This window comes from Pseudorca crassidens, chromosome 18 (assembly GCF_039906515.1).
Source record: "Pseudorca crassidens isolate mPseCra1 chromosome 18, mPseCra1.hap1, whole genome shotgun sequence".
NCBI classification, from domain to species: domain Eukaryota; kingdom Metazoa; phylum Chordata; class Mammalia; order Artiodactyla; family Delphinidae; genus Pseudorca; species Pseudorca crassidens.
Window position 1 is genome coordinate 75352601 of NC_090313.1, and position 22791 is coordinate 75375391.

Consider the following 22791-nt stretch of genomic DNA (forward strand, 5'->3'; position numbering starts at 1 on the left):
TTGTAAAGCATGGATCATTTTATTCAAGGTTTATTCATAAATCTGACAATATCTTCTCACGATACTATAGAAGAGCACCAGAAGAAAACTGACACAGCGGTATGATTGAATACTCCTGGAAAAAAGGGCCCCAGCTTTTGAATAAAGGAATAAAATATACGGAGGAAAGTTCAGTATCTCTAGAATAAAAAGAGCACTCTTACGGCGCATCTGCGGTGGGGGCCGCTGATGCACCTGACGACCTGGAGATTTGCCCCCAGACACCGCCTGCCTCCTGGCGGTTTCCTTGGGCTCATGCAGTCATTCAGCACGTACAGTCAGCCCTCCGTATCCACAGGTTCCACATCCGTGGCTGCAACCAAACATGACTAAAAATACTCAAAAAAGAAAAAATTGCCAGAAAGTTCCAAAAAGCGACTGTGCCAGGCAACTATTTATATATCACTTCCATCGTATTAGGTATTATAAGTAATCTAGAGATGATTCAAAGTGTACAGGAGGATGTGCATAGGTTATGTGCGAACACGACAGCTTTTTATATAAGGGACGTGAGCATCCTCGGAGTTTGGCGTCCATGCCAGGTGTCCTGGAACCAGTCCCGCGTGGATACCGAGGACGGCTGTACGTACTAAGACAGGCTGTAGGCGGTAGTGTGGGGAGCACAGCAGTGAACGAAGTAGACAAGTGACGTTTTCTCATGAAGCTTACGTTCCAGTGAGGAAAGACTGAGTGTTCGTGTGTAGATCAGTGTTTGTCAGCAGTGAATCTCTTTAAAAGGCAAGGTCGTGGGTTTGAAAGGATGGGATGTGCCGTTGACAGAGTGGACAGGGAAGGCCTCGCCGAGAAGTAAATGAACTGGCATCGTCTGAGGGAGAGGATCCCACCCGGGGCGGGGGCTGCGGGGAGGGCGCGCCCGGCGTTTACAGGAATGGCAGGGAGGCCCGTGCGGTTGGGACAGGGAGCGCAGGAAGCGGGGCGGGTGCTGTGGGCAGGGGTGGGCGGGGGCCTGGTGCCGGGGGCTCTGCAGCGAGGTGGGGGCCGCGGAGGGCTGTGGGCAGAGGAGCGCCGCGGCCTGACTTCCATGTTTTAAGGGGCAGGGGCAGCAGCGGGGAGGGCGGTCAGGAGGCTGGGACCTGATCCAGGTGAGAGATGAGGGCGTGTCAGGGGCAGGGCGATAGGCAGCGAGGGAGAAGGTGGAGTGCTTGGATCCTGCTGATTTTTAGAGGGCGAACAGTGGGATCTGCTGAAAAAGAAGGGTCAGAGATCACTCAGCTGTCTGGGCCTGAGCGCCAGAGGGTGTATGTGAGGACAGGACACGGGAGGACAGAGCGGGGAGCAGGGCAGGTGGAATTCAGCTCTGGCCGTGCTGATGAGGGTGCCCGCTGGGTATCTGCGTGGAGGGGCTGGGTGGGCAGTTAACTCTGCAAGGGTGGCGTTCTGGGGGGGCTGGGGGGTTGAAGCCATAGCCACAGACCTGCGGGGGAGGGAGGTGAGAACGTGCGCCTCCCATCACTTTCCATAGTTTGCTGTTCATTCCCCCCACCCATGTCACTGGTCGACGATGGGCGTGGTTGGTGGTGACGGGTAGGAGGGGTGGGTTACCCAGCCCAGGGGGATCAGAGCTGGACCAGAGGGAGCTTCCAGTCTGAACAAACGCCCCAGGTGATGCTCGAGCAGGTGCCCCAGGGAGCCTTCTCTGAGAAGCGCCGCCTAAGGCACCGCATCCTCTTCTCTCATTGACGAGCCACACACACCTACCTCTCTGAGTTCTTGATTCTCTCGTGTTTCTCAGCAAACCCAGATGAGATGAACGGGTCCTCTCATCACTTCCTCAGACACTTCTCAGGTCTACCTGTCATGTGGATGGTAGGAGGGACACATTATGGCGGACAAGCAACTAAAAAATCAAAGTGCCCCTTCTAAGTGCAGCGTTCATAGCCGTAAGTCAGACCACACGCGCCTGACGCTTCAGCTCACCTTCGGCTGCAGTGCAGCACCTGCCTTGTGAGCGATGGATGTAGTTTATGAGGCCACTTTAATGTCAGGGCATTTCCTTTCTGAGAGTCCCAGTTCATTCTTCCAGGGGGTCAGCTGTCTTCCTGGAGGGTCCCCTTTCCCATAACAGTGTTCTTACCTTTTGTAGACCGTCAGATGTATTGATGAGTTGTTCACTACGTTCATGAAGAGGTGTTTGTTGAGTCACCAGGGATTCAATGTTCTGCATCGTCCTAAATAAAGCCTTAGGGTGTATCTGCTTTTGGAGCTAGCACTGTGAGATCCATGGGGAACGGAGTCAGCTAAGATAACTTTTAAGTTTCCTGTGCATGGACCTGCAGTGTTCACAGGTGAGGTTCCCACAGGCTCACACACGCCCTCCATGTTCCACGGCACCGACCCATGGGAATAAGTGATCAGACTTCAGTGAGCTTTTCTCCCTGCTTTTTAGGATGGCTGCTCTTTTGCTAAAGAGGTTAACATTACAAACTATAAAAACGGAAAATACTTGCATTAGAAGACGTTTGGGTAAATACGTCGTACAGAAGACGGCGCTGGCGGAACCATCCCACATTGCCTCTGCCCCAAGACTGTCCTGCCTCATTCACGCAGAAGCTTTTAGTACTGAAGACACCCAGGACAAGAGAGAAAAGAAAAAAAAGAATGAAACAGCTTTTCGTAACGTTGGAAGAAAAATTAACGAGCGCATCATTCAGGTGCTGGACGAGAAGGGCAACGACCTGGGCCCCATGCACCGAGCGAACGTGATCAGGCTCATGGCCGAGCAGGACCTGCGGCTGGTGCCAAGGGACCCCGGCGCCCAGCCCCCGCAGTACCAGCTCATGACGGGCACGCAGATCTACCAGGAGCGGCTCCGGCTCAGAGGGATGGAGAGGGCCGAGCCCAAGCCTGGTAGGTACCTTGCTGTCTGCCCCCGAGGTCCTCAGGACTGCACATCCGCAGCTGAGGTCAGGCATTTGCCAGGGCCCCTGTGACAACAGGCCAGTGAGAAGCTGAGACGTCCTTTCACCACCGTTTCCAGTGTCTTTTTCGTCCACTTATTTCTATCCCTTTTTTTCTATTTTCCTTGCTACTCTTGTGTCTGTCATGTCTTCCTCTACACCTGTGTAAAATGAGGGGAAAACAAGGTGACCACCACCAAAATAATGGGAACCCCTTAACCCCCCCGACGGCTGCCTGGCCTTCCACTGCGCAAGGGCATGACGACGTGGACAGGTGGGGTGGGCTCCTGGTCCTGTCCTGGGCCGCTCACCTGTCGGGGCGCCCTCCTCCCCTGCTCCCATCATCTCTAAGCGGGGCGGGGGGGGCGGGTGCGTGTGTGCGTGTGCAGTTAATCACACGGAAGCACTCCCTAACTCTGAAGTGATTCCTGGAGCGTGCCCCACGCCCGTTTCGTCACAGTAAGTGTAGGAACGCTCACGTGATGTGCCAACTCACTTGTCATTTAAACCGTACAGAAGCTGTGAGTTGGATGTTAAGTGAAGAGGTTTGCTTTTCATGATTCCTAGTAAGTGCTGATCATTACAGAAAACACACTGGGACAGAGGTCAGAAGGCTGGCTCCAGAGCTGCACAGTAAGGCCACGTGTCAATTTTCTGACACCACATTTAACAACAGAGATGTTGACTGGAAAACAAAAACTATCCACAGAGGCCAGCTAGGGTGATAAGGACATCAAACTATGTCACGTTTACAACAAAAAGGTGGACAGCCTGAGAAGCTTGGTTCAGAGATGGCTGAAGGGCTGACAGAGAACTCAGACCAGCTGGTAGGAGCTGTAAGGAAGCAAAGAGGTGTTAATAAAAGAACTCCTTTTTAGAAAAATTAATTTAAAGAAGAAAAAATATAAGAAAAGAAAGCCTAAAGAAAAAACATAATAAACACCTGTTACCCACCATCCAAAATAAGAATGAGGATTAACTGGTTCCTTTTAAAGAACCACTTCTTTGTTCTTTCATCCGACAATGGTAATGATAAACAGAAGCATTCCATGTTGAAATACTCTTACTTGGCAGGTAAAAAATTGGTATTTTACCTGTGTCTGTCTCCCGTGTTTGAATGTTTACTGGCATGTGAAACTACTGGACAGGAGGACTTGTAGGCCCTCTGTAGCAACGTAGACTTAGGACGAGCATGTGATGAAGCACAGGCCTCACACAGACTAGCGCCAAGTCTCACTCTTTCAAACCAGGACCCACCCTGACAAAGGAACTGACTTTTTCTTCAAATATTGGACAACATGATTTGGACACAAAGAGTAAACAGATTCAGCAGTGGATCGAGAAAAAGTACAAAGTTCAAATTACAATAAAGAAAGGGAAGACTACAGAAGAGCCAGAAAACAAAATGGTGAGTAAAAGCAGGTGTGACTGACTGCCTGTGTGTTTTTGTTTTCTTTCTGATCTTAAAAATACAACTGTAGAAAATCTGGGGAATGTAAAGGCAAAGAAAAGTAACTACTAATCCTACCCAGTGACGATAGTAGCTTTCCAATTTGTTTTTCAAAATGCAAAATGTACACGTTACTTTTTCCATTGTAGCATCAATACTTCACCACATGAAAACACTCTAGTTCACAGGGCTTCCCTGGTGGCGCAGTGGTTAATAATCCGCCTGCCAATACAGGGGACACGGGTTCGAGCCCTGGCCAGGAAGATCCCACGTGCCGCGGAGCAGCTAAGCCCGTGCGCCACAACTACTGAGCCTGCACTCTAGAGCCCAAGAGCCACAACTACTGAGCCCTGTGCTCTAGAGCCCGCGAGCCACAACTACTGAGCCCTGTGCTCTAGAGCCCACGAGCCACAACTACTGAAGCCCGCGCACCTAGAGCCCATGCTCCGCAATAAGAGAAGCCACTGCAATGAGAAGCCCGCGCACTGCAACAAAGAGTAGCCCCCGCTAGCCGCAACTAGAGAAAGCCCGCGTGCAGCAGCAAAGACCCAACGCAAAACTAAAAATAAATTTATAAAAGAAAAACTCCTTTATAACTTACAGGATATATGCTATTCTGTTTTACAAATTGTAGAGGATCCAGTACTTAAATAGGAAAGTTAGAAACGTTATGGGTTCATCTTCTAAAGTCTGTTTCCTCTTTATAAAGGCCTATAAGCAGCATTCCATATAAAGTCAAATTGTCTTCCAGAAAGTGGCTAGCAGTTTACAGTCCCAGGATAAGTCTGTGGACTATCTACTTTGCTTTTTGAGTTAGACAACTTGCAGCATCTAAAAGGCAGCATTTATTCCAGCAGTTTTCAACCTTAGTTCCACGTTAGAATGACTCAGGCCTAGGGCCCGGCCCAGCCCAGCGCAGCTGACCCAGAATCTCTAGAACTGAGTTGTCTGTATTTTTCTAACCACCCCAATGACTCTGTGAATGAGTGCTGGGAACGGCACTGGGCTGACAACCTGGGGGAAAGGAGGGGTTCTGCCAGTGCCCAAACCCACTGCTTTGCACTTTTTTCGAGAGGGTGGTCTGGCCAAACAGCCCCTCAGTGCCTTGACGGGATTTAAAACTATCAAGCCTTTAGTGCATTAGCCTAGTTACATGGAGTTTGTATAACTGCCTGCTTATTGTACAGGTTTCAGTCAACTTAACCAGGTATGTACGATTCGATTCAGCAAATCCCTTGAACAGCAATTCAAGCATGCTGGTTTTTATGCGTATTAGAGCATTACCACGGGGAAGAATCAAAGATGTTGGTTTTAAATTAGTCTTCGGCTGTTTTCCTTTTCTAGGAGGAGATATGTAATCAAATACTGCAGACTATGCCTGGAATAGCTACCTTCTCATCCAGGCCACAGCCCATCAGACGGGGCAAGGCTGTGATGTGTGTGCTTCGTCCCTTGAGCCAAAAGGAAGACAATGCGTGCAGATCAGCTCTGGGGACCCAGAGGGGAGACGCTCTGAACAGAGGAAATGGAAACGACGGAGCATCCAATGCTCTGCACCAGTGATTTTAATAAAAACGTGCTTCTGAGAGAAAATAACTGAGCTGGCTGGTCTGCGGTCCTTCAAACAAAGCAGTCTGGTGTGTAGCTGGGGCCAGCGTCGCCACGGCAGAGGGCACCTTGCCTTTAGTGCAGTTCAGAAGGCAGTTCAGTCTCCCCATTTCTGGGCAAAGACACGCCCTGGTCCTGTGTCCTTTTAGGAGGGAGGTACCCACTGAGCCGAGAGGCCAGACTCCGTTTTTCATGAGACGGTCTCACCTTTGGGAATAAGGAAGACAGATTACAGGCACGCCTCTGTATCTGCGGGTCAACCAACAGCTGATCAAAAATATTTTAAAAAAAGAAAAATCCAGAAAGTTCCAAAAAGCAAAATTTGAATTTACCGTGTGCCAACAATTTACATAGCATTTTCATTGTATTAGGTATTGTAAGTAACATAGAGATGATTTAAGGTATATGGAAGATGTGCGGAGGTTATGTGCAAATACAGCTGACCCTTGAACTTGGGGGGGGTTAGGCACATGGACACCTGCGCAGTCGAAAATCCTCATATAACTTTACTTGGGCACCTGCGGATTTTGGTATCCTGGGGGTTCCTGGAACCAATTCCCCATGGATACCAAGGGACGACTGTAACTCGAATTCAAAATCAAAACTACTGGAGTCGTATACCTATCAGGTATACAACGATCGCAGTATATACAACAACAAAACTACTGTCGTGAAGTAAGAAAGTGAAATCCACACAATTGCTTTGTATAGTAGTACAGCCTCACACAGTAATAAGTAGTTGAAAATATGCTAAATAGATTGCATCTAGTTTAAGCCAATTTATGTTTTAAAGTTAACAGCTTGCTAAGTCTCAACTTACTTTGAGCTTCATTTTTTTCTTGTCAGGGTCATGCACAACAGCATGCCTGCTGAGGCTCTGCTACAATGAAGGAAAAAGAAAAACAGTTTTATTTGTAAAACACTGCCACTTGGTATTTGGTGTCTGCTAATATGAAAACCCCATGAGTCATTTAAATAAACGGACAGCCTTCTTTCTGTTACATTCTGTTGAGGGATCTGACTTCTACCACTGGAGCGGAACTGTCCCTTAAATCTTGGACTAAAATCACTGCCTTTTCCAAGGACCCAGGTTAGGAATGTATACATTTTCACCACGTGTGCCTGTGGCTTCCTAGTTCTTTCATAGTAAGGGGTTTGGGGGGCGAGTTCTGAAAACCCTTCCGAGCTGAAGGAGGCTCTTCTAACTGAATCTGTGTCATCAGCATCGCCAAACACCAGTGGAAAATCTGACCCAAGTCCTGCTGTCCTCAGCACGAACACTGACCACCAGCAGTTCCGTGGTTTTCTCACGGTCTGGGCTGTGCTAAGCCAGCCTCACCCCAACTTCAGTCTCTACCATTGTTCACACGAGCGCCTGTGAGAGCACCAACCGGGCGCGGGTCCTCAGAGCCGCATGGGCCCCTCCACCTGGGGTCACGGTCTCCAAGTCTAGACCAGTGTCCCGAAGCTCTAAGGTCCCCCATGTCCTTGTCTCTTGCTCCCCTTCTCAATCCCCAGATGATGGCAGCCCAGAAGGACACCCCAAATATCAACAGACTCATAAATAATAAGCACATGGTACCAGAGGCCACTGGGTCTCAAATTCCGTCACGTAAGAATCACCTGGAAAGTTCGTTAGAACAAAAATGACTGGGCCCATCCCCCGAACTTCTGATTCAGGGGGTCTGGATGTGCATTGCTCGCAAGTTCCCTGGCGATGCTGAAGGCCAGACTTTGAGCACAGCACTGGCAGGGGCGAATCTGTCTGCTCGCAGAGTCTGGTGAAGAACCACTCCTGCTGGAGCAGGAGTGAAGGGCCCGAGTCCCCCCCAGCCTCCCATCTGCCGCCTGGGGCCAGGCTCCCTGGAGCCCAGCAGCCCCCAAGGACGGCGCCCGGGCGGGCGCTCACCTTCATGGCAAATGCCTTGCCGCAGCTGGCGTGCTCACACACGAACGGGCGCCACTCCTCGTGGAACGAGAGGATGTGGCTCTGGAGGTTGAACACGGTGGTGTAGGTGCGGCCGCAGCCTTCCCTGGGGCACCGACACACGTCCCTCTCCGGGGCGTGAATTCTCATATGCTGCTTCAGGAAATCCTTGCGCTTAAACGTCTTCTGGCACACGTCACATGTTACGTCCTCTGCGGGAGCAGACTAGCAAACTGAGCCCACTTCCCATGTGTTACCATACAGGAAAAACTAATTTGGAATGTATCAAGCGACATATTCGATGCCCAAAACCTTATGATGACACATAGATCAGAAATCTGGGAGGAAACTAACTCCAGTGTGCCTCAATTTTTCCAAGTTCCTACATGGCATGAAGTCCCTGTTTTTGTCTGCAAGCAGCAGGGGTTCTCCACCCGGAGGTGCAGCAAGGGGAGGGAGTTAAACGGACCGGTTTTCTTCCGTGTCCCCCAACACACAGGGCACGCTTCCCAGACTGCCCCGCAGACATCAGCCAGGGCCTCCCCGGAGGCCTCACCTGCCCGAGCCTTTAATATGTGCACAGGCCTCGGCCCAGGACCACAGATCTCTGCTCACGTGTCAAACAGCTGAGGCACCCTGGACTTCCCAGACACACTATAGAAACTCTGTACTTTCAAGTTCACATTTAACGTTTCACCCTTTAAAAGCACTCAGTCAGTTCCACAGGGGCAGATATTCATATGCCCCTCATGCCTGCCTTACCTTTATGGGCTTCTCTCACATGTTTCAGAAGCTCTGTCCATGTTTTTCCCACAAAAGAACATTCTTTTTGACACATATAGCCTATTCCAAAAAAAAAAAAACAGATTGGTGCATGGCCTTTTGTGAATACTCGGCATAAACACCAATCATAATTAGACTGAAAGGAAAATAATTATCAAAAAATCAAGCAAATTATCAAAAAAAAATTAGACTGCAAGGTAGCTATGAAAACTAAGAAAAGTTTATTTTACAGTAAAACCAAACAACTGCATGTCAAGGTCCTTCATATAGGCTCTCCCTTCAGCAGGGCTTCAGGAGGAGGCCCTCCCTCTCCTGTTCTCAGTGGGCTGGGTACACGGCCCACGAACTCCCAGCTGCTGTGATGCACTCCCCCAACTCCGCCTCCATGGCTCAAGGCCCCTTTCCCCTCCCCGAGCTTTACCTTTGCCTCTTTTTTTACTCAGCCCTTTGCCCTGGATAAACCACCAAGGATAACCTTGCCCGCCCCCCGCTTCCTGTAGTGCCAATATCTTGTAAATTTCATGCTGCAAAAAATAACTAGGAAGAAGCAGCTAAGGGAAAAAAGAAAAGATTCCAGAGAAAAACTCTGTGAACAAAAATGGACACTGTGCAAAGCACTTGAACTGGATTAGTCAGTGTAACAGTCAGCCTGAGCTTCACCCAGTTAAATACCAGAGAGAAACTAAAAGACTCAACTACTAGTCTCTTGTCTTTTAAAAAAAAAAGGGGGGACTTTCCTGGTGACGCAGTGGTTAAGAATCCACCTGCCAATACAGGGGAGACAAGTTCGAGCCCTGGTCCGGGAAGATCCACAGCCCGTGGAGCAACTAAGCCCGTGCGCCACAACTACTGAGCCTGTGCTCTAGAGCCCACGAGCCACAACTACTGAGCCCACGTGCCACAACTAACGAAGCCTGCGCGCCTAGGGCCTATGCTACCCAACAAGAGAAGCCACCGCAAGGAGAAGCCCGCGTACCACAACAAAGAGTAGCCCCCGCTCACCGCAACTAGAGAAAACCCACGCACAGCAACGAAGACCCAACGCAGCCAAAAATAAATAAATAAATACATTTTTTTTTAAGTCACATAAATTCTAAGGTTTGGGAAACTGGAATATGTATCAAAAATCCTTCATGGAAACAGAAGAGATTCAAGCTGTTGGCTTAATCAAGTCTTTCTGAAAAAAGTTACAACCTGATTACTCCAAAAACCTCAAACTATAATCCAAGTCCTTTGAATGCCAACAAGGAAAGGAAAGAGAAGAGGTTAAAAGCAGCTGAAGCAGCAAAGCCACTGCTGGAGTTCCAACCCTTTCACAAGGAAGAAGCATAAGCAGGCACGGCTGTAAACAATAAACGTTAACTCTCAACAGCAACAACAAGGAGTGGAAGGGCAGACACGACACCCAGCAGCTCTTTGGTCAAGAGCATAAAACCTGAACAGGCAGATGGAGCCCCTGCCCAAGCAGTTTCGGCTTCTTGGGATGACCACAGACTCAAGCAGTCAGAGAATTAACACGCTCTACTGCTGGTGTGCCCGTCAGAGCGGGCACCAGTACATACCCTCGTGGACCTTCCCGTGTCGCTTCAGACTGCTGGGGGAGGCAAAGTGTTTTCCACATCCTTCGTGGGTACACCTGGGTCAACAACACACGAGCGTTAGCTGATCCGTTTTCAGACAGAACTGTACTTAAATAGTATGTCGTCCTCATCCTGCCAAAGTTTCCTCTTCCCACAACCAAACCAGTCATAAAAATGGGATTTCAAATTCAGACCTAGTTGTAGATGAAATGCAAGTTACTTCACCAGCCTTGGGCAGAACAAACTGAGAGAAAAAAGTCATTACTTTTTTTGTTGTTTATGTGATCACATTAAACAGTTTTCACCTTTATACCTCTGAAAATATACCGTTTTCATGGCAACAAAAAGATGGCTCGGGTAAACACCTAAGCCATCCTGAGTCATTTGCGTCTAGTTCTTCTAATGATGTTGCCATGGGATGGTGTGAAAAGAAAACAGCAGCAGATGCATGGCCTCTGGGCGCCCCTTCTGCGCTCAGGCCACCAGCGGCACAGGAAGAGGCGGCAGAGCTGCAAGCAGGCACGGGCACTGTCAACGGCAACAAGTCCCAGGCAGGGGACCACCCAGCCGTGCAAAGCGCCAGCCAGGGCTCGCAGGACGGCCATCAGCAGGTGCCCTTTGCAAGTGTCTTCCAACGCGTCCAGTCACCTCTTCCTGTTCCTCCTGAAACCCTCTCTGATGCAGGCTAAGCCCAGATACCTTTGTTCTACAGGAAAGGAATACTTAGCATCTGCATAAGGACATTTCACGCCACTGAACAGGCTCTATTTGAGTAGTTAAGACATAAGCCTTACCTTCAAGCTTAACCACAATTGTACTAATTTCACAAATTATTCTGAAACACATTAAATCTTTCTGTTAGAGAAACAAAAGCACAAACTTGTGAAATGCCCAATACATAAATGGGCATACACTGTACAACTTAACAGGAAAATGTTGATTAAGAAACTGCTTCTGAGCATTGGTATGCAACCTATGCATTTTAATCTTATCCCCACCTGAACTTTAAGAGGTTTCACCCACGTAAGGTACCTACTTGAACGGCGGTTCGTTGGTGTGCTGGCACTGATGGATTTTCAGCTGCTGATGCTTCTTAAAGGTCTTCTTACAACCTTCAAAACTGCACTGTTTAAGTAAAGGTTTGGTAGTCACAAAAACAAATCCAGAACAGTTCATAACAGAATCCTCTCAAGATAAAAATATCGCAGAAATTACATACTTGCTACTTTCACCCATTTAGTTACTATAAAATTCAAGAAGCTTTGAAGAGTAACACATATGAAACAGCAAAAACGATTCATCTGGGGTAGTCTACCAATAATATACTTTAATTAGCAAAAAGTCTGCTTTCAAAATAAACCATTATTATGATAGCTAGTGTCAAACTAAATTCAGATATTTGACCAACAAAATTTGGTTGATGAAAATTTTAGACACACAGGCAATAAACATAAAAAAGTCAGAATTTAAGCATATAAAATCATTCATACTTACTACATATTGTTTTTGCTGATTTTCATGTTTGCGTTCAAAATGTTTCTTCAAGTTTGCTTTTGTGTTGAATTTCTGATCACAGCCACTAGCTGTACAACTGTTGGGAAATTGTGTAAAAACCAAAATATTAACAAACCAAGGGAAGAGAAATTTTAAGATGTGTACATCCTCCCACTTTATAAAAGCTAATTATTCCAAAGTATAATAAAAAATAGTCTTTAACAAATTCCAAAGTGTTAAGCCATACCACATAACGCCTCTCAATTTGACGTGATTATATGTAACGAGAGATGCATTTTCTTGTTAGGCTTCTGAAATTAAGCACAGTGTAGCAGACATTATACAGTGGACAGAGGGAAGATGAAAAACACTAGTTCCAAAAGCCTAAACCCTGCTTAGACTTAAATCATGCTTAAGTTAAACTGTTCTCAGGTTAGAATCTGATAACTTTAATTTTGCTTGAAATGTCTCTACAAACTACATTTCCAAAAAGACCTCAAACAAACAAAACAAACAAACAAACAAAAAAACTGGTTTCAGCTTATCATTAGAGGTAAAAAACAGATATTTACAGAACCATAAACCATTAGGCCCTGTGACATATCACCAAGCCGGTGTAGCTCCCCTTAATGAGTGTTTCTATATCTTGACTTTGAATTATCTAAATTCTTTGTGATTTTTAATATGTGCTCTTTTTGTGATGAGTTTTCATAAGCCGGATGGATGAAGCAGGACTTCCTTTACAAGCCCTCATCTTACCCATCATTCATCGATAAACCCCGAATAACACTCCTATCAGGCACCACGCTATCCACAGGGACAGGCAGAAAAAGGTGCAGAGTGACGGGGGGAGAAATGCCCAGAGGCCACTGGAAGGACACAAGAGGGGTGCTGTGGCAGAGACCACCCACCCCGAGTTCCAACACGTGCTATTTCTGACCTCAGGAACAAAACGCTGACTTTCAGCTGGGTTCACAGCCAACAGAAACAGAGCTTCTTCCAGCCTCCCTTGTGGTCCCACCGCTAAGTGCTGGCCCATCCTGCTCAGCTCCCACAGGTGTCTAAAAAGGGGGCACACCTCTTTTGCCCCTCCCTCCATCCCAGTGGCAGGAATGCTTATGTGACAGCTGGAGCTCCGACAGCCATCTTGGACCATGAGGACTGCAGAGGAAGTTAGGAAGAGCCCCTATCCACCTCGGCCTTTCTACATCTTAGTTATGCAAGAGAAACAGAGACTATCCTGTTTAAGCCTCTATTGGGCTGAGTTTTCCGTCACTCTTGACTTCAATCCTGACACAGACATCTATCCCAACACCACTGTGGGGCGGGACAGGGCCAGGAAAGTCCTGCCAGGAACCAAACAGCAGAGACAGGGGGCGTGAGACACCCTGGCAAAGCTGGGGGTGGGAGTGCTGCTGCCCAGTTAAGAAGAGCTGGACCACCACTTCCTGTCAGAGTCCAGCAAATGGGGCAAGACCACAAAAGTGCCCAGGCACAAAGGTCATTACATAAGCAGTGCTCAAAACCACTGCCCAGCTTTAGGAAAGGAAGCAATCTGGAGGGTGATGTGAGAGAGGGCCGGGGAAACAGACTTCAAGTGAGGCGTGCAGGCCAGCGCCTGAACCGAGACACGGGCAGCTGGGGGAGGGGAGAGGCCCTGAGGGTAAGGACAGCCCTTGCAGACCTTCTGCTGTGGAGGACGGGAGGGAAGAACCAGGAGTCCTGCGGGTCAGCAAGCAGGCAGTGATGCCGCCTGACAAGAACAGGACCAAAGACAAAGCTTGTGGACTGTCAGGGACCTGGGCCCCACGGAACCAGGGAGACAGCCAAATAACGCCGCGCAGCAAGCAGCTGGACTCGGGGATCTGGCGCTAAAGAGAGGGATGTGGGCTGGAGAGCGAGCCGGAAGAGACACTGCAGTCGTCCTGCTCCAGCAGGAGTAGCCCTCGCTGTTCTCTCCAACCCGCGCATCCACATCCACCCCCATTTTTATTTAAGACTTAGTGTTTTAAATAGTATACGGCCACTTAGCTCAGAAACCAGAGGCCTGGAGAGGGACACAGCTGCATGGTTCCTTCCAGCCCTGCCCCTACCCACCCAGGACTCCCACCACTCCCAAGACAGGCAACAACGTTCTTTAGTTTTGCTATGTAGCCTTTAGGATTTCTTTACACAAACAGAAGCAAATACAAATAGAGGACTTGTTGTCTACCTCCCCTGCTCCTTTTTACACACAAACAGGTAGCCCGAAATACACCCTCTTCGGAACCTTGGTTTTTCAACTAATAAGCCCCAGAGATTTTCTTAGTTTCACAGGGAACACCTGCATTCCTTTTTCCCCTCTGTATAGTATTCCACGGGTGTGGATATACTTTACCTGGTCCTCCCTGATGAGCAGGAGGGCTGCTCCCATCTGTGACTTAACAAGCCCTCCAGGTGATTCTGATGGACCCCAAATTTGAGATCCACTGCTTTAAAGTAGCTGGTTTAAAAGAAAAGCAGTAATATCTGCCTTTTCAGAGATAATGAGCAACTCTGTCAGAGAAGAATGAAATTAACACTGGCATGGCAGAGGAGTGGGGGCTTAATTGAAAGAAAGAGAAGATAAACTGTTAAAGCTCTACTTCCTCGTTCATATGTCTCTTATCCCAGCAGCTGACTGGTTCGTAAAGACCCTGATGATACAGAGCCCAGAATCTGCCAGGGAACCATGTTCCATCTGGTCTGAACTTTACGAGGTTGATTTCCCATTTAGGATACACTTTAAAGGGAGACGAGAGGATGCAAACTCAAGACAACTTCGGATGAACGCGTCCCTGAAGTAATCACACGCAATGACCCACAAGGCCCCAACGCTCTTTGCACATTCCAAACCCTGTCTCAGGAGATGCAGGCCAAAGCAGCTCCGCTTTCTTCACCTCGAAGGTCATCAGCCAATTTTCTGTGCCAAACGCCGCCCACTTCAGAGGCCTGAAGACAGTTCTCTACTTACACAAAGGGCTTTTCTCCAGTGTGAACCAGGGCGTGGCGGCTGAGGTGCCAGTCCCTGACGAAGGCCTTGCTGCACCCGTCATGGTCACAAACAAACGGTCTCTAGCAGGAAGGCGACAAAAAGCACGTCAATCCTGCCTGCGTCAGTGGCTCTGGTGTTACTTCAAGCCCTAAACTATCTGATGGGCAAAGCCGTGGACTCTGTCTGTAGAGGTGGTTTCCACCCAGTAAGTGCTGAGCACCTGCTACAGGAGGCCAGGCAAGGATCTCCCGCCTGGGGTTACACGACAACCGAAATGCCGCAGCTGCTCACAAAGTCGCTGCAGCAGGTTCTGTTCCAGGAACACCATGTGAAACCAGCGGGCAGCCTTTACAGTAACCGTACAGTACTGTGAACCTGCTCCTGACCTACACCCGGCTTCAGCAGCGGCCCCCTTAAAGATTTCCCGCCGGCTCTCAGCGCGGCCTGCGCGCACTGATCCTCTCCTTCCGCACAGCATCTCCGCATCCACTCAGAGCCCAGGGCGGGCGGTCTCATCTGGACAAGCCCACTGTCTGCTCAGAGAACGCCCGGCACAGCTACAGAAGAGTGTGTCACATCCGAGAAAGCTCACAGGTGCCCGGACACACACAGCTCACGGCCCGAAGTGCAACCACCACGTGGGACCCGGCAGTTGGGAGGAAGGGCTTCCACTCTGAACCCGTAGGAAAAGCCAAAACATGTCCCCCTTATAACCAGTTCTGTGCACTTAACTATGGAAAACATGCCCCAGAACAGTCCAGGAAGGAGGTACCAAGGCCTCAAAGGACGCTACTGGTAGCAAAGCAGGTGGACAGGAAGACAAGAGCTGCGTTACCAGGGCAGGTGCACAGAACTCTGCACAGCCTGTCATGCAGGACGTTCGAAAAATGTCTGTCAAATTAACGTGAGATTTGGGATGACATGACTCCAAGTTTTCTAGCCTGTGTGAAGGAAGCTGGGAGTGCCAATATCCTAAATACAGCCCACAAGTCTGAAAGGAAACGTGAAGTCTAATCGGGACATCCTGGTAACAGGGCCCAGAATTTAGGGGGGTTGAACGGGCGAGAGGAAAGAGGAAGGCGAAGCATAAAGCACGTCATGAAGGAAGCCAGTCACAGGGTAAGAAGAAGCCAAGAGAGTGGGTCAGGTGGAGAACCTCGAGGGCGGGAGAGGAGCCAGGGGAAAGGGTCAGTGAGCGGGACAAGGTCCCGGGGAGGGAACGGTCATCCTTCAAATGCTGCAGGGGTGAGGGGGACGGGCAGCGTGAGGACACACAGAGGGATGACCTGTAAGTCAGGAAAGTGCTAGGAGCGGAGGCAGGAGCTGCAGCACCCTGGTTAACGGCCTTCAGCTGAGGCCCTGAGAAGCCAGACTGCCAAATCCTGGGAAACTCGCCAATTCCTAGGCCTCCATGAGCCGCCCTTTGCTCACCTGTCACCTTCCAAAGGCTTCCTACTGCTCTCAAAACAAAACGCAGGCTCTAAACCCACTGGTACCCTGGCCTACAAATGATCCTCCAGGCGTGCCCCTCAGGCTCCCCTTGAATGGTTCCCCCACCCAATCACGTTGGCCGGCGTCCACCCCCAGGACCACACGCTCCTCTGGCAGTTCTCTCTGCCCGGGCTGTTTCTCCCCCAAATGTCTGCAAGGCTGGGACCTTTCCTTCTCATTCAGGTCAAGAGAGAGGCCTCTCCCGACCACCCTCCTGCAGCCCTCTCTTCACTGCGTCGCATTCCTACTTATTCCGCTGTCCTCCCGCTTAAAGCATAAGGTCCCTGACGGCAGAAGCCTTGCCTGTCGTAACTGCTGCTCTCCGGGCCAGGACGGTACTGAACTATGAATGAACGAACACATGCTGCTTGCAAACCTCCAGAACTCTAAAGTTCTCCTCCATTCCGGTCCCAGGAGGCGGGGCCTTTTAAGGCAGGTTGTGGGTGGGCGTGGGAGGGAGTATTCCAACCTTGCAAATATTTACACGTTATGGGGACGTGGTGACTGGCCACCACTCAAGCTCAAAGAAGGGGAAAGTGTTGCTTAGTGAGCCCTGAGCCCACGGCAAGAATATCTCGGTCCTAGAACTCCCTGTCTACTTCCCCAGGCCTTCCCTGCCCTAAGGCATGGCTGGTTCGCTTGTGCCCCCCGGAGGCCAAAGCTGAACGCGTCTGCGCACCCACGCGCGGGACCTTCGGGCAGCGCCCACCTGGCGCGCACCGCACCCCTAGTCCCCGGCCTGGACGCCACGCCCCCCGCGGCCACGCCTTCGGCCTCGTTACCTCCCCCGTGTGCTTGCACAGGTGCGCGTCTAGTTTCCAGGCCTTGTTGTAATTGGCGCTGCAGTCGGGGAAGGAGCAGATGAACCTCTGACGGGGCGCCGGGGGCAGCGAGGCTAGGCTTTCGCCGGCCGCGACGAACGCGTCGGCGATGGTCAGGGACGACACCGCCTCCGCGACAGAGGCCGGCGGCTCCAGGGTGCCCAGGGTCAGGCACTCGGCCACGTGCTGAGCCACGTGCCACGAACCGAGGCCGACCGACCGCTCCGTGAGATCCTACGCGCGGTCCGACTGCACTTCCGGTAGCGCGGCCCCGGCGGGGCGGGGCTGGAGCGCCGGCGTAGTGGCGCATGCTCCGAAAAGCCCCTCGCCGGCCCGCTTTTGCGCATGCTCTGAGAAGCTCCTCGCCAGCCCCCGCCCCTCCCGCCTTGGGGCAGGAGCGGAAACCAGGAAAGAGTGGCCAAGCCCTCATCCTCCCCCGCCCCCAGCAAAAGGTGCCCGCGAGTCGCAGGCCCTGTGATGGACCCCGAGGCGACTGTTAAATGTGTTCCCATCCGCCACCACCCTTTTCGAAGTACTACCCTTGCATGATCTAAACTATCCAGTTCTTACTACAAGCTGGGTTTGTCTTCTTTATGGATTCATTTCCTGCAAGCTCTCTACATGCTCCCTCTGCAAGCCCCCTGGCAGTGCATCCTAAACTTGCTTAAAATCACGTGGAAACCTTTTAAAACTTCCAAGCCCAGAGCATATACCGGACCAATTAAGTCACAGTTTCTGTCACTGGGAAACGGGAATCCGTAGTCTGGAAATTCCCCAGGTGATTCCAACGTTCAGACAAGTTTGGGGACCATTGCCCTGAGGCCTTGCTGCTCAGAGTGTGGTCTTCGGGTCAGCAGCATCGTTCGTTAGAAATCGGAACCTCGGACCTGCTTGAATCGGAGAGGTCTCCAGGTGATGTGACGCACCTTGGAATTTGAGAAGCACTGTTCAGAGGCTTGAATGGTATGGGTATCTTTATGGGGACCACATGTTTAAAGGACATCCTTGGACGAGGATAACAATGACAGGATGGCCTGATGTTCCCCCAGGTGTGTACTTTTCACAGACTGCATCACTTTGAATCATTTGGCAAGCCCTTGTCTGATGGTGATGAGCAGTCCCTGCGAAGAAAGTGCAGTTTTGAAAACAAACCAGGACTCTCCCACGAGGATAATGGCCTGTCTTGTCGGGTCCTGAGGACTGGGAGAGGGAGTCTGGGCCACGCATCCACATGCTGCTTTTCTCCTTTGCTGGTCCGACCCCTCTTCAGGGGACAAGTCCGCAGACAGCCCTCCTACAACTGTGCACATCTTAAATGGTTTCCCTGGTGCCGGTGCCGGCTACCTCCTCCGCATTCCGCTACCCCCTGGCCGTGGCGGGGTTGCGTGGTAAACCTCTTCCTCTTCCGCCCTGCTCTTGGCCTCCTGACGCACACCGTGCCCCGTGCCTCTGCTCCTGCCTTCCCAACTTCTCCCATCTCCTTAACCAACTGTTCTTCACACCTTCTTCTCGGTACCCACGTCTTCGTGCTCAGCCCTCTGATGTGAGGCGTTGTAGCGGGGAGCACCGACTTTGAGGTCTAGGTCTACATTTACTCCCTGTAGGACTTTGGATAAGGTTCTTTGAATCTCTTTGCTTACCTTTAAACTGGACCATTGGAGTCATTCTTGGAGTGAATGCGACTGTATTAACCGATAGTTCCATTTATTACGTGCCACGCCCTGAGCCAAGCACATTTCCCAGCAACTCTTAGCTCTCCCAACAACTCTGCATGTAAAGAAGCTGATACAATCCAGGCCGTGCCTTTTCTTTTTCTTTCTTTCCTATGAACTGATCCATCGTCCACCTCTATCCTCTCTGCAGTTTACTCTTCAATGTGTTTTCAACATCCCACGTTTCTGAATGAGGAGCGGATTTTTTTCTTTTTTTTTTTTTTTTGCTGAAGTAAAAAACATCAAGCAGTCACCTCCAACTCAACATTATTTGCAAGTGAAACAGTCTTACCATCTCCACCTGGTTACACTCCCGCCCTCCCGCTTGCTCCCTGCCTTTCTTGCCATTGGCAGTGTGACCCTGTCTGCCACCCACGAAAATGTAGAACAGTGGTTCTCACCCTGGCAGCACACTGGAGTCACCAGGAGCTTCTGAAAAGGATGTCTCTTGGGCCCCACCAGCACCAGTGCAATCAGCCCCTGTCCCTCCTCCTTCCATCTGCCCATCCCTGGCCTGGCCGACTTGTGCACCTGCCTGTCCATTCCCTCCCACCTGCTGCCCAGCTTTGCTTTGCTCTGAGCCTGGACAGCTGAAACAGCCCCTCAACCGCTTTCCTACCTTAACACTCTCCTACCTCTAATCTCTCCGTAAAACACCTGAGACTTTCTAGGTTTAAGTTTGCAAGACTGGCATTTGCAAAGCATTTTTGTTCCTCTTAGCTATTATTCCTACAATTCAAGTAAAAGCACTCAGGTGGGAAATGGGGTCCCCGGGCTCAGGCCCCCTCCAGGCCCTGAATGGGCTTGGTAGTTTGGCAACCCAACTCTGAATCCTGGCTCTACCGTTTACTATTTGGCCTCAAGAGAGAGTTATTTAATTCCTCTGAAGTGTGTGTTATCTGTACAATGGGGATAATGATATCTATGCCACAGTGTTGCTGGGAGATTTATATGAGACAGTTAATTCATGCGAGGTGCTTAGCTCAGGGCTCAACATAATAAGTAATCAAAAATTAGTAGCCTTTATTTTTTTCCCCACTTGCTGCTGGCTTATGCCTTCTATTCTTACCCTTGAGTTGCGGTTGGCAGGCTGCTCTGACAGCTTCCAGTGAACACGGCTTACTGGTATTCACATCCTTGTGTGATTACCCACCCCCTTGGGGTAGACTGGACCCTGTGAATTGTTTCTAACTAATAGCATAAGGCAAAGGTGATCGGATGTGATTAGGTTACAAAACACTGGGACTTTCATCTTCCTAACAGACCTTCATTCCCTTCTGGGCTTGTGCACTGTGACAAAACAGCAACCACACTGGAGAAACCCACAGGGCAAAGAACTGAGGGTGGCCAACAGCCAACTAGGAACTGAGGCCCTCGGTCTAGCAGCCCTGGAGGAACTGAATCCTACCAACGACCATGTGAGCTTAGAAGCAGATCCTGCCCCAGCCAAACCTTGGGATGAGACCTTAACCCTGGCTGACTCCTTCATTGCAGCCTGGGAGAGACCCTGAAGCAGAGAACCTGGGTAAGCCATGCCCAGATTCCTGACCTGCAGAAATTGTGAGATAATAAGTGTGTGTTTGTTTATGCCAATAAATTGGGGGGTGATCTGTCCTGCAGCATAACTAACGCATAGTTACATTACACAAAATAACTCTAGACCTGGTAGTCCTGCGCCCACACTAGGGAGAGGGCATCTGAACAAAGAGGTTTCTGACCAGAGGGAGACCCTGACCCAGCATCAAACCATCACACAAGTTTCTTCCTATCCAAAAATCACACAGTGTGACAAGAACGCATGTAGTTATGGCGATAAATGGACAAAATAGCTTGAATGTGGACTGCCCTTCAATGTGTGGTCCCTTTAATCCCGATTTTATTCTTATCTCCTAATGTTTACTTCTCCCGGTTTTGTCCAGCACAGACAAGGTGGTCAGCTAGGGCCACTGTCCTAGCAGATCAAGCAAAGCACCAGGACATCATCCCTGAAACCCACCTTTAACTTGAAGCTCTGTTCCTTCTTTTATAGGCATGCTATAGAAAGACTTTTGGATTCAGCCCCAATTGCCACTAACTACTTGAGTGTGACTTTGGGCAACTCTCCGCAACCTGCTTTGCCTAGTCTGTGAAATAGAGGAGACCCTGCCCTGCCTTCCTCTCACAGTTGCTATGGGCATCATATGGGAACTTGGCGAGTTAACTGACCTCTCTGAACCTCAGTTCTCCATCAGCCAACTGAGGACAATAGTACCTACTTCACAGATTGTGAGGATTAACAAGAAAATACACGTAAAACCCCTTTGCCAACCATGAAGTGCTAGCCATCTGTAAACTGTTACTGACACTAGGTTCTCAAATATTGGCTCAAACAAAAAGTGAATGAGCCAAGGTCATCCCAAGGATGACCAAGGTAGGATTGAGCAAGAGAGATTCCACTCCTCGGCCACATCCTCAATATGGCCAGTCTCCCCCGTCCCTCAGGGAGCCTCCGGGGTCACTGATCATCTAACCAGTCAGGAGAGGTCCCCCAGGCATCACCTGTACCTTTGTCCTTGCTCCTCTGTCAGCAGAGTCCTCGCCCTCCTGCAGCATCTGTTCTTGGACCGCCTCCCACCCCGCCATGACCTCCCCGGGAACCATCAGTGGGCAGTGGGAGACGCGGGACACCTCCCTTCTTGGCTGTCCGCTCACCACGCAGTTCCAGCCTGGCTTCTCCAATTAGCCCTCCTCTCGCTTCAGTCTGATCGTTGAATTTTCCTGCAGCTGTAATTGCCCCACCAGGGTACCGCCACGGGCCTGTGCTTAATCACTCCCACCCACTTCAAACCCATCTGAGCCGGGAGCAGCCAGATTCCATCTAGTTAGTGAGACCTAATTGCTCTCTGATTACCCACAGGGTCAGGTGCTTGAATGCTCACAGTTTCCATCCACAGCCCGTGCAAGATTTTTGCGTTTGATAATTTCCTCCATCAGCTTTTTTCACCGAGCGCCCAGAGACGCCCCCGGCAGAGCTGAGCGGGAGTCCTCGCCCCATTTATGGATGGCTGCTTGGTTTACCTTAGGGGTGGAATCCATCCATCTCCCTTTACTGCCTCATCTCTGTCCAGTCCACCATCATCTCACCTGATCTCCAGGTGCATTCTGCAGCCAGGGTCCCCCTCTCCAGTCCTTTCTCCACACGACTGCTAAGGGATCCTTTCCAAAAGCCAAGGATTTCAGTGGTGTCCTAGAGCCTTTAGGATAAAGCCCTGGCTCCTTACTGTACCCCGCACGGCCTCAATTCGCACCCCTCCCACTTGGTCCAAGCCCCCCCCCCCCCCGCTCGGTCCAACCCCGATTAGCTTCCTTCATTACTCACACCTGCCCATCACCCACTTCCCCACATACTCTCCTCTCAGTTTTGTATCTCTCTTCTCATAGAGCCTATAGATTTCCCAACACTGCTATGAAGAAATAGGAACCATCTCTTTTCAGATAGAGGGTTGTGTGGAGAGAGGATGGGAAGGGCAGGGGTCTCCTGGCTCCTTGGGGTGTCTGGGGCCGTGTTTCAGAACCTGCAGAATGTATCCTGGAAAACCACGGCTCTAATGTCTGTGAAGATACAAACTTGCCCCAGAACCTTAAAAGGACCTCTATTAATATTCACTTACCTGTGGAGAAGAGAAATTATCTGGTCTCAAGTATTAGTCTTCTAGAAATAGGAATCTGAGCGCATGTTGAAACAGCTGCTGCCTGTCCTGTGTAGGTCCCTGCCCCTATATAAAAAGAGGAAATGCCTTCATCTAGTTGCAGCTGCGGAGGAATGAAATGGTTCTGTTCCATTTTTCTCTTTTCCAGACCTTTTGTCATTCTTTTACCCAGTGGATATCGGGATATATGTATATGTATAGCTGATTCACTTTGTTATAAAGCAGAAACTAACACACCATTGTAAAGCAATTATACTCCAATAAAG

The 22791-nt window shown here is 50.0% G+C and overlaps 2 protein-coding genes across 4 annotated transcripts in view; one reads left to right on the forward strand and one right to left on the reverse strand.

Annotated features, from left to right (window-relative positions):
* The window catches only part of MTIF3 (mitochondrial translational initiation factor 3), a 10481-nt gene extending 4478 nt beyond the window's left edge, over positions 1-6003 (forward strand). Inside the window, exons 2-5 of one of the 3 annotated variants that reach the window (XM_067713635.1) lie at positions 2144-2345; positions 2447-2907; positions 4208-4365; positions 5752-6003. In XM_067713635.1, the coding sequence (XP_067569736.1) occupies positions 2448-2907; positions 4208-4365; positions 5752-5970 (837 nt within the window). In that variant the 5' untranslated portion in view covers positions 2144-2345; position 2447 and the 3' untranslated portion in view covers positions 5971-6003. Of the gene's footprint in view, positions 1-1801; positions 2346-2446; positions 2908-4207; positions 4366-5751 lie in introns of all 3 variants that reach the window. The other 2 variants (XM_067713636.1, XM_067713637.1) reach the window with 2 other exon arrangements.
* Positions 5955-21458, reverse strand: GTF3A (general transcription factor IIIA). The gene is made up of 10 exons (XM_067713195.1): positions 21381-21458; positions 17086-17358; positions 14792-14892; positions 11800-11896; positions 11342-11430; positions 10288-10361; positions 8705-8785; positions 7925-8154; positions 6836-6895; positions 5955-6222 (listed from the first exon to the last, which is right to left on the reverse strand). The coding sequence occupies exons 1-10, from the start codon at positions 21456-21458 to the stop codon at positions 6091-6093; spliced, it is 1215 nt and encodes a 404-aa protein (XP_067569296.1). The 3' UTR covers positions 5955-6090.
* Between the last annotated feature and the right edge of the window lie 1333 nt (positions 21459-22791).

Coding starts and splice junctions, on each gene's coding strand:
- GTF3A (XM_067713195.1), bottom strand. CDS start 21,458: ATGGCGGGGTGGGAGGCGGTCCAAGAACAGATGCTGCAGGAGGGCGAG. Junction 14,893..17,085: donor TGTGCAAGCACACGGGGGAG/GTAACGAGGCCG, acceptor CCTTCCTGCTAG/AGACCGTTTGTTTGTGACCA. Junction 11,431..11,799: donor ATCAGCAAAAACAATATGTA/GTAAGTATGAAT, acceptor TTACTTAAACAG/TGCAGTTTTGAAGGTTGTAA.